Genomic DNA, 12006 nt, shown 5'->3' with positions numbered 1-12006 from the left:
GGCCCGGTGCCACAGAGAAACACCTCCGTTGGAAGCGTTACCAGACAAGTTGGAACATGCCCAGCTGTTAAACAATTTCTCGGATACTCACTTGACTGAAAACCATCGAAAGCCGCCTGAATTTTATGAATGGTTATCAACACGGAGGCATGAAAAAACTCTTGCATGCCCACAAGGGTTCAAGCTTGTCTGATGTAATCGCACGTGATTCAAATCCATATAGTTTTTGAAAAAAATAATAAGGTCGGATACTTTTCTAATAGACCTCGTACATAGGTCCTGTGAGTGTTGAACAGAGCAGGATCAGAATCTTTGAAATCCCAGTGAACATGGGTGATCAGGGCTGCCGTTTGGCTCTGATGCTGTTCAATGCTTGCATCAAGTGGAACCAGCAACAATCAGCAGGTTAGGAGCCTTTGTTGAAGAGGAAATATTTGACCTTGACTTCACAGACTATGCTGTGATCTTTATGGAATTAGTGAATACTCTGATTGTAGCACTTGAGAAATCGAGTGAGGGGTTGGAGTTGAGTTTCCGATTGTACTGTACCAACATTAAGATCGAAGCTTTGAATCACTTCTTGGCTTGGCCATCGGAAATATATCTGTACAAGATGAAAGTGTAAAACTTGAGAGGGTCAAATATTTTGGAAGTGACATTTATGTGTCTGGATCCTTGGCCTTTAATATCGAGAGGCCCCTGAGAAAATCTTAAGCCACCATGACATCCCTGGACAGGGATCATTGGCAATACTAATAACTTTTCATAAGAACAAAGGTCCAATTCTTAAAGATCCTACTGCTTATTGTCTTGGTTGTGAAATTTAGACACTAACCCAGTGACCTAAGCTGATCGACTGTATGTGTTTGGTACTAGGAGACTTACAGGATCCTTAGGTACTGCTGGAATGACTTTCTGTCAAACAAACAGTTACTTAGGGAGACTGAGACAAGGACAATCATTTGCATTGCGTGGGAATGTCAACTATGACATTTTTTTTTTTAAATGCCACCTTTCTCTGGGTATGATCCTGCATGCATTTGCCTCATGTTATATTTGCCATACTTTACCTGTCTGTGGCAAGATAGATGGCTCTTGTGGTGGAGATGGACCTGTTGTCTCCTCAGGTGATTGTCATCCAGGAATTGGTTCTGTAGTGTGTTGGATGGATGCATGGCCCCAGCACATGCTTCCAGACTTGACCTTTCCAAATCCTCAGTGTCTTGTATTACCAGCAGGTTTCTCAATGGAGCAAATCGGCACCCTGCAAATGTTGAATTGTGAATATTGGAGAGCAAAGCAAAGATCCTGCACACTGTGCTGACGGTGTGTTGTGTGTGGTGGAAGTCCTGCTGCCCTGTGTGGAGCCACTGATGCTTTAAATGGAGAATATAACATGATTAAATAATAAAAAAGGCCAGTTTCATATCATCAGGGAAGTGGTTTGCAATGAGTGTGCCATGCTAATAGCCCTTGTAGACAATTACCTATGTACCTTCATAACCCAATATACATTTTTAAAATTCTAAATATAGCAGAAGAAAAACCACCACCTCACATACTTGAGGTACTATGACAGTGTAAAACTAAAGTAGCACTGCTTCAAAACTAATTTATTTGAGAGAGAACAACATTCAGGATTCAAAGTTTTTCTGAAATCATGACTTACCCAGAATTAGACCTTGTTGAAAGAATATTCATTGATTGCAGTGAAGTTCATGACAGTGGTGCTCTTCATTATTGAGGAGGTCGTTTTAACGACACGCATCAGGTGGGTCCAGCGGTTTTTGTTCTACAACTGTGGCAGCACTGTGTTTCAGAGTCTTGTGACTTATTTTCCCTCCCATCATCTGACCCTGGTTGAGAGGTGGAGCCTATTTAGTACAGATTACCAGTCTGTCAAAGGGTTAATGCACACCACAGCTAATCAGTCATCACATGACCAAGAAAATAATTCAAAATGTACGCAGATTTAGAAACACTGAGGTACTAATTTTGAAACAACTGCCTGCTTTCTGTGAAAAAGGATGATAATAAAAAAAAAACCGAAAACCTGTCAATCTGGCACATTTTAAGGATTCCTCTTAGGTGTGAAAGCAGTCTTTGATTTTTCTTTTAAACCCCACCCTCAAAACAATAATACTTCAAAAAAGGTCTTTGTACATCAGTCTCTGCTGGGTTCTTGTGTGTTTATGGACCGTGATTAATAACTCAGACCTGAAAGGACCAGCCACCCCTGTATTCCAAAGGGTTGTCCTACTCAGAGCATGACCACATTCTAAATTTGAAGTCCTGCCTTCTTGCTTTTGGATGGCTGATTTCATTGGGTGGCTGTTGTGGGGGGTGAGGTTGGCATATTTGGTGTGGTAGGGCTCGTTGGTGTTTGAGGTGAGCTCTGGTAGGAACGCAAGAGAACTTTGTGCTTTGTGGCCACCAACTCTCTTCTGCGTTGTTGTTCAGCCAAAAATTCCTTGAGTCGGTTGGTAGTAAAAGTCAAGGTCTGTCTGCGAAGGCGCATCAGATAGGCATCCTGAAGCCAAGAGTTATTGAAGCAGTCTTTAATGGATGGACGAGCCCTGGAGAACACCAGAAAATAAAGACGGACCAATGAGTAGACATTATGGCCCAATCCCAATACTCTCCCTTCACCCTACCACTTCACCATTTCCCTTCATTTTGCACAATGATGTGCAAAATGAAGAGAAAGGGTTAAAGAAGAGTACTGGGATTGGACCTATGAATTCAACAAATAATACTTCATTGGAAACGAGTAACTGATTTCTTCATATCAAGTAAACATTTTAATTTGTAATAAAATAAGACTCTTCTTAATGGCAAATGCCCTTAATGCAGTTAAAACTAATCTCTGCAATATGACATTCATTCATCCATTCATGTTCAACTGCTGATCCAGGTTGCAGTGTTAGCAGAGCAATTAGCTCATCCCACACTTCCCTATCCTTGGCCAAGTCCAGTAACTCTTCCCAGGGCATCCCAAGGTGTTCCCAAACCAGCTGGGAAATATAATCTCTCCAGTGTGTCCTAGGTCTTCCCTGTAGCCTCTTCCTGGTTGGGTGTGCCTTGAAGACCTCATCACCAGATGTCCAAACCACCTTAACTGGCTCCTTTCAATGTGAAGAAGCAGCGGCTTTACTCTGAGTCCTTCCCAAATACAGTTGTATGCAAAAGTTTGGGCACCCCTGATAATTTTCATGAGTTTCCTTTATAAATCATTGGTTGTCTGGATCAGAAATTTCAGTTACCACATATCAGACGAACACACTGATATTTGAGAAGTGAAATAAAGTTTCTAGTATTTACAGAAAGTGTGCAATAATTATTTAGACTAAATTAGGGAGGTGCATAAATGTGGGCACCCTTGTCATTTTATTGATCTGAATACATTTGGCGCTAATTATTGGAACACAAAATTGGTTTGGTAAGCTCATTGACCCTTGACCTCCTTACACAGGTGAATCCAATCATGAGAAAGGATATTTAAGGTGGCCATTTGCAAATATTTCTCCTCTTTGCATGTCTTCTAGTGAGTGGCAACATGGGAACCTCTAAACAACTCTCAAATGACCTGAAAACAAAGATTGGTCAACATCATGGTTTAAGGGAAGGATACAAAAAGCTATCTCAGAGATTTCAGCTGTCAGTTTCCACTGTGAGGAACATAGTGAAGAAATGGAAGACCACAGGCACAGTACTAGTTAAGACCCGAAGTGGCAGGCAAAGAAAAATCTCAGATAAGCTGAAACGAAGGATGGTGAGAACAGTCATAGTCAACCCACAGACCTGCTCCAAAGACCTACAACATGATCTTGCTGCAGATAGTGTCTCTGTGCATCGTTCAACTATACAGCACACTTTACCAAGAAGATGCTGTATGATGCTGTAATGTAGAGGAAGCCTTTTCTGTGTACACGCTACAAACAGAGTTGCTTGAGGTATGCTGAAGCACATTTGGACAAGCCAGCTTAATTTTGGAATAAGGTGCTGTGGACTGATGAAACTAAAACTGAGTTATTTGGACATAACAAGGGACGGTATGCATGGCTGAAAAATAACAGCATTCCAAGAAAAACACTTGCTACCTACAATAAAATTTAGAGGTGGTTCCATCATGCTGTGTGGCTGTGTGGCCAGTGCAGGTATTGGGAATCTTGTTAAAGTTGAGGGTCAACATGGATTCTAGTCAACATCAGCAGATTCTTGAGAACAATGTTCATGATCAGTAACAAAGTTGAAGTTGCGCCGGGGTTGAATCTTTCAACAAGACAACGACTCTAAACACTGCTCAAAATCTCTCTCTCATTGGAAGCTATAGGAAGCATTTAGAGGCTGTTATTTCTGCAAAAGGAGGATCTAGTAAATATTTCTGTATTTTCTTCTGTTGGGGTGCCCAAATTTATGCACCTGCTGAATTTTGTTTAACAAATTATTGCACACTTTCTGTAAATACTAGAAACTTCATTTAACTTCTCAAATATAAGTGTGTTTGTCTGCTATATGATATATTTAACTGAAATTTGTGATCCAGACAACCAATGATTTATAAAGGAAACTCATGAAAATTATCAGGGGTGCCCAAACTTTTGCATACAACTGTATTTGGGAGGGACTCAGAGTAGAGCCGCTGCTTCTTCACATTGAAAGGAGCCAGTTGAGGTGGTCTGAATCATGAATCATGAAAATTATCAGGGGTGCCCAAACTTTTGATTGCAACTGTAGCTGAGCTTCTCACCCTGTCCAGGAGTATAAGCCCAGATACCAACAAAGGAATCTAATTTCTGCCAGGTGTATCTTGCGATTTCATTCTTTCGGTCATTACCCAAAGCTCATGACCATAGGTGAGGACAGGAGCATAAAGCGACTGGTAAATTGAAAGCATTGCATTCCGACTCAGCTCCTTCTTCTCCACAATGTTCTGGCACAGCGTCTGTAAGATTTTAGGCACCGCCTGCTGTGTCACTTACACCTCCAAATCTGAGACCGTGGTCTTCTGTCAGAAAGGGTGGATTGTCCTCTCTGTGTCAGAGGAGGGTTACTGCCCCAGGTGGAGGATTTTAAGTATCTTGGGGTCTTGTTCATGAGTGGGGGTAAGTTTAAGCATGATGTGATACATAAACAGACATGTAATAAGATATTTATCACATATTACAACAAAAATAAAGAACAAGAACCATATAATTATCATCAACCCCATTTGTCAAGTTCCTCCGGAGAAAGAACAAGGCGCCCTCTCTTCTTCTTCTTGGTTCCACTCAGCCATGTGGTGAACAAGTTCACATCACTCTGTTTTCCTGGTGGTGTTCTTGTTCTTATGTCTCTCTATAAAGTTATGAGTGTCCTCTTCACTAACTTCTTGGTGTCTCACAACTTCAGTATGAGACTCAAGTTGTAGAATTCTCCCTGATAGGAAAACTAAAACACTCTCACCTTGATCAGACATCTTGGTTAAATGAAATGCACTTGTCACCAGGGTAACACAAAATGGGAGTGTGTCATTGGTGGAGCTGAGAATTGGGGGCTCCTGATTGGATGAAAAATGGAGAGATACAAAGCCTGGTATTTTCAATGTCTTTTTTTTTTGTATCGCCCTGTTTTAAGATTTGTATCAGCCTGATTTTATTGCCACAGTCTCCCGGGCAGTAAAACTGATAGGACAAGTGTATGATTTATCAGCCCTTTTTTTTATCGCATGAGGTCTGGCTTATGAGTATAGGGCAGATTTTTGTTGCAATATGTGATAAATAAACATTGACTATGTCTTGGACTTCATTTACATCAACCTTTAAAAAATACAAACTGTACTGTATTGCATGGTAAATCTGTCTGGAGGAGGCTACAAGTACACAACTATGGTGGTACCTGTATGCTCCCTTGCACTATAAATATTGAAATAGTACACTTACAAATAGTATAAAGTACTTAGAAAGTAAACTTCAGGTTTACTTAAGTTGAATAAAATAACCTTTATGCTTGTTTTTTGTAAGGACAGCTCCAGTTTGCTCGAAGGCACATGGGAGATACAACCCCAATTCCAATGAAGTTGGGACGTTGTGTAAAATGTAAAATAAAAACAGAATACATTCATTCATTCATTCATTCATCTTCTACCGCTTAGTCCAATTAAGGGTCGCGGGGGGCTGGAGCCTATCCTAGCAGTCATAGAGTGCAAGGTGGGGTACACCCAGGACAGGACGCCAGTCTGTCGCAGGGCCACAAACACAGACACACCTAAGGACAATTTTAAAGATTCCAATCCACCTAACCCGCATGTCTTTGGATGTGGGAGGAAACCGGAGCACCAGGAGGAAACCCACGCAAATACGGGGAGAACATGCAAACTCCACACAGAAAGGCCACGGGAATGGCCTTCTCGCTGTGAGGCAACAGGGCTAACCACTAATCCACCGTGCTGCCCAAAACAGAATACAATGATTTGAAAATCCTCTTCAACCTATATTCAATTGAATACACCACAAAGACAAGCTATTTAATGTTAAAACTCATAAGCTTTATTGTTTTGTGCAAATATTTGCTCATTTTGAAATGGATGCCTGCAACACATTTCAAAAAAGCTGGGACAGTGGTATTTTTAACACGGTGTTACATCACCTTTCCTTCTAACAACACTCAGTAGGCATTTGGGAACTGAGGACACTAATTGTTGAAGCTTTGTAGGTGGAATTCTTTCCCATTCTTGCTTGATGTACAACTTCAGTTGTTCAACAGTCCGGGGTCTCCATTGTCGTATTTTGCGCTTCTTAATGCACCACACATTTTCAATGGGCGACAGGTCTGGACTGCAGGCAGGCCAGTCTAGTACCCGCAACTCTTTTACTACGAAGCCATGCTGTTGTAACATGTGCAGAATGTGGCTTGGCATTGTCTTGCAGAAATAAGCAGGGACGTCCCTGAAAAAACATTGCTTGGATTGCAGCGTGTTGCTCCAAAACCTGGATGTACTTTTCAGCATTGATGGTGCCATCACAGATGTGTACGTTGCCCATGCCATGTGCAGTAACACCCCCCATACCATCACAGATGCTGGCTTTTGAACTTTGCACTGGTAACAATCTGGATAGTCTTTTTCCTCTTTTGTCCAGAGGACACAATGTCCATGATTTCCAAAAACAATTTGAAATGTGGACTCATCAGACCACAGCACACTTTTCTACTTTGCGTCTGTCCATTTCAAATGAGCTCGGGCCCAGAGAAGGTGGCAGCATTTCTGGATGTTGTTGATGTATGGCTTTCACTTTGCATGGTAGAGTTTTAACTTGCACTTGTAGATGTAGCGACGAACTGTGTTAACTGACAATGGTTTTCTGACAGTAGATGATGGAATCCCTAAATTCCTTGCAATTGAACGTTGAGAAACATTGTTCTTAAACTGTTGGACTATTTTTTCATGCAGTTGTTTACAAAGTGGTGATCCTCACCCCATCTTTGCTTGTGAACAGCTGAGACTTTTGGGGATGCTCCTTTTAAACCCAATCATGACACGCACAATTAGTGTCCTCAGTTCCCAAACGCTTATTGAGTGTTGTTAGAAGGAAAGGTAATGTAACACAGTAGTAAACATAACACTGTCCCAGCTTCTTTGAAACGTGTTGCAGGCATCCATCTCAAAATGAGCAAATATTTGCACAAAAACAACAAAGTTTATCAGTTTGAACATTAAATATGTTGTGTTTGTGGTGTATTCAATTGAATATTGGTTGAAGAGGATTTGCAAATCATTGTATTCTGTTTTTATTTACATTTTACACAACGTCCGAACTTCATTGGAATTGGGGTTGTACAAGCCCAGAGTTGATCTATTTTGTTGTGTGAAAATCTTTTTTCTGCTCCTTTTCAATATGAAGTTGGAGATGGTGAAATGCAAAAAATGCACTATGCACAATTTCTTCAATGAAAGCAACAGAAACCTATAGCACGTCTGAAAAAGTCTTGTCACATACTTTTTGTTGCCACTGTAGAAGTTAAAAGGGCCTTAGAGTCCTTAAAAAACACCCACACACAAAAAACATGCATTATTCGGCACTAACCCCCGGCTCCCTGGGCAAACGTGACAAGTGATGCTTTTCTGCAGAAGGCTTTAACTCTGTTTAGCTCATGGATTTTGACTTTTGAAATTTTGACTCCAGAACAATACAATTCAACATTATGACAACTTGTCTTACCAAGGGTAACTACAGAGGATCTTTTTAAGGAACAGCGAGGCACTTTGGGACACGTTCTGGTAGAGTTTTGAAAGGTCAAACTTGGCTGCTTGGATCCTGGCTTCTGTCTCCTGAGGCTCATTCACCATGAATGGTGACCTGCCACTCAACCTGTAAAACCACACATGAGCATTAACAATCAACTCGTATGTGCAACATGCACCAAAATAAATGCTACATCTGAAGCAGGTGATTGTTAGTTTTTCATAAAAAAGTAAAAAAAATAAATAAAAATAAAAATAAAAATTGATAATGTCTAAAATAAGAAAGCAGCAAGATGTACACAACATGTAAAACTGAACAAAGTTAAGTTGCTGTATGTGTATTTATTATGTAACTTTTTGCTTATTTTACTTGTGTATCCAGTGGAGTTGCAATTTCAATTTTGTTGTTCTGTAATAGTTAAGTGACAGCAACGGCTTTCAATTCAATTCAGCTAAGCGCTGTCACCACTAGTGTGAGGGCACTGTGGGCTGCAATAGCACACAACTTATAGAACCAAAATTGCACGATGGAACACAATGGCAAATGGTACGAATAATCCATGTGACATATGACATAATGACATACAAACTACCAATGAAATGACAAGGATCTATTCAGGTGCTATGTATACCCAAATAAAGAAGAAAACAAAGGCACTTGGTGCACAACATTCTATCTCAGGAATCACTGGTCATACACTTAATTTTGCGCTCAAATTATTTGCAAGATAGAGTACATGTTTCTATTTGCTCAAATAAAAACACTTTGTCAGTGTTCAGCCACCGCACAGATCTGTGGACCCACTGAGGCTGGAGATCAGATCCTGGGCTTCAATCACTCAGACTCACGGTTATATAGTATGCAATAGCTTCCACTGAACTTGATTTTTCTCCCCCCTAAAAATACTCTCACATGCCTGATTTGACCTTAGACTCCAAAGAAATTACCCTTTATTTAATTTAATTGTATTTAATTAATAGTTAAGCAATTTGACATATTTTTACGCAAATCTCTGAGATAAAAAGTAAAGAATTCCTGCTGAGTATGTATATTTAACTGATGATGTAATATAGAAGGAAGTGGTTTTGTATGTTAGTAATAATTACTTAAATCAGAAATATTCATTGACTTGGTGTCAAGTATACCATCAGAACTCACATGATGAAAGTCAGTACGCCTATGCTCCAGATGTCAGCTGGAGGACCCACAATATCACCTTTCAGCATCTCTGGAGCTGCAACCAGGAGAAAGCAAAGCTGCACTAACTCTGTTGTTTTTGCACAGAACTATAATTAATCTTGATCGGTCTATAATTAGACATAATTTTCCCTTTGGACTGACTGTGGGGAAAAGTCAGTGCAGGAAAAGTCCTGCTGACAGATGGGAATGAATGCAAGCTGGGATCCTATTGCGACCAGGTAAGACCAAAATTAGCTGGAGCAGTATCTGTTTACATTAGTCCATGAGATGAGCCCAAAGCAAATTTTAACTGAATCAGTGCCACTTAAAGGTATAGGGCCACTAAGCATAAACCATTAAGGCATAAAAATATTTTTTTGGCACCACTATATTAGACTTATTAGCCTTTAAATAGGGGTTTCCTAATATGACAGTGTCAATACAATCAAAATTTGCATTGTCTAGAAAAAAAATTAATAAGTACCCATGAAGGGAAAATTTTCAAAAGAACAGACGAACTATAACTATTTATAGCAGCGACGGTTGAGACCCACACAGTCTGTGATGACATCATAGATCACAGGGGAGCTTCCCCAGACTTGCGCAAGGGATTCTGGGAAGGACACAGTGATAGCCAATCAGAGTAGAGCGGCACCGTGACATCACTAGCTGGTCTCTCTCTGGTTGCTAATCTATCCTCCTTGAAAACTCTCTGATACTGTTGCATTTTTGTATAAATCTAACATGTTTCTCATATACGAGGTCTGTGAGAAAAGTATCGTACCTTTTTATTTTTTTCAAAAGCTATATGGATTTGATTCATATGTTTTTACGTCAGCCAAGCTTGAACCTTCATGCACATGCGTGAGTTTTTCCATGCCTGTCTCTTGTTAAAAGTGAAATCTGCCGGAAAATGGCTGATGTCCAGCTCTTGTGATAACCAGAGAGATTGCTCACGACGGTCCCAGCTCCACACAGCCATCCGTTTAGAAATGATGTGGTGTTTTCTGCCTCGTCGTCGCAGCTCGGAGCGCGGCGCGCCGTGTGCCATTGTGGGGCGTCCTTAAAGCTGTAGTAACAGTCCTTATTCTCTGTGAAGCCCGTAAAATTTTCACCGAAAGCCAGATAAATTTTTCGAATGGTTTCCAGCTGCTTGTCTCTAACAGTTTCTGAAAAAATTCTGATGGAAAAAAAGCCCAAATCATTCCGCCATTTCCTGACAATGAAAATCCGACGAGGGGGCTGGACCACTCCTCCCACTAGGCGTGCTCACAGGTGAATGACGCAACCGACAGGCGTGGAAAAACTCACGCATGCGCACGAAGGTTCAAGCATGTCTGACGTAAAAACATATGAATCAAATCCACATAGTTTTTGAAAAAAATAAAAAGGTACGATACTTTTCTCACAGACCTCGTATTTTGTAAAAGTTAGCGAGAACTAAACAATTCTAAAACTTAAAATGCTGTTTTTGTAAACAGATAACACCTCTGAAGTGATTTACAGACATCCCACGGACGTCAGCGTGCATGCTGCGTGTGCACGCATCACATGAGATCAAAGGTAACCTTCGGGATTTTCAAAAGCTCATGCACACCCTCCTACAGACACCATTAAAAGGTAAAAAAATATTCATTATGGAATTCCCCCCCAGATAAATATGATTTCGACATTAAGATGAGCTGTAATTTTACAAGATATTTCTAAAATAAACCAGCATTAAAATGCTTGGATTTCAACAGAAACTACATTTTGTCAGTTTACTGAAGTTGGGTGGCTTTAAGGTGTCCAAACAACACTTACAGTCTGACCTCAGTATACCATGAAAAGTGTATCCTGGCCATCCCAAGGTGGCTGATATAAACAGGTAGGGGACAATGAAAGATTGCACAGGGGTGAAAATAAAAAAAATGCTCCACTTATATACCGTATTATTTGTCTGATCATAGGGATTCAAAATAGGTACAGTTTGTACTATCTCTGACTGAATGTTATGGAGTTATGGAGTAAAAACAACAAAAAAGGTGAAAAAGGTCAGTTTCAGAGTCAAAAAGTTAAATTCCAATCTTGTTTAAAAAAGTGAAGCAAAAAGGAAGTACTATAACAGAAGGAAAATATGAAATAAATCCTTTCGTCTGATTGGCTCTTATGTGATTAATCTCATGATCCCTAACAGATTGTTGTTGTTGCTTGATTTTTATGTTACATTCTTCATTTAGCAAATGTTCTTCCTTTGTCATTGACAATATAGGCCCAGAACTCTTACACATGTATTCTAGGGTTCCAATAGGAGGGCTGAACTGCTTGAGGAACAGAGGGTTGAAGGTCTGAGCGCTGCCAAAGTCAATGATCTTGATGACATTCATGAAGGTGACAATGACATTCTCTGGCTTGATGTCCAAGTGGAGGATACGTCGTGTATGGAGGTAGTCGAGTCCCTGAAGGATCTGTATGATGTAGGCTACCACATCATCCTCTGAGTAACGGAACCTGAAACACACCAGAGACAAGCAACTGTAAAATACTTTGAGAAGATGTGAGCAAAGCTTCTTCCTTCAGCAGTTAATAATTAACACAATTTATGTGTGGATCACTGGTACGCAAA

At 40.3% G+C, this 12006-nt stretch overlaps 1 protein-coding gene across 1 annotated transcript in view; it reads right to left on the bottom strand.

The window, feature by feature from the left end:
* Positions 1-1215: 1215 nt before the first annotated feature.
* Positions 1216-12006, bottom strand: part of LOC117524446 (striated muscle preferentially expressed protein kinase-like) — a 150324-nt gene continuing 139533 nt past the window's right edge. Inside the window, 4 exon segments of the mRNA XM_034186232.1 lie at positions 1216-2576; positions 8199-8348; positions 9381-9456; positions 11668-11891. Coding sequence (XP_034042123.1) covers positions 2321-2576; positions 8199-8348; positions 9381-9456; positions 11668-11891 — 706 coding nt within the window. The 3' untranslated portion in view covers positions 1216-2320.

This window comes from Thalassophryne amazonica, chromosome 14 (assembly GCF_902500255.1).
Source record: "Thalassophryne amazonica chromosome 14, fThaAma1.1, whole genome shotgun sequence".
NCBI classification, from domain to species: Eukaryota; Metazoa; Chordata; class Actinopteri; order Batrachoidiformes; family Batrachoididae; genus Thalassophryne; species Thalassophryne amazonica.
Note: the sequence above shows the minus strand (reverse complement) of the source record. Positions and strands in the feature narration are given on the sequence as shown.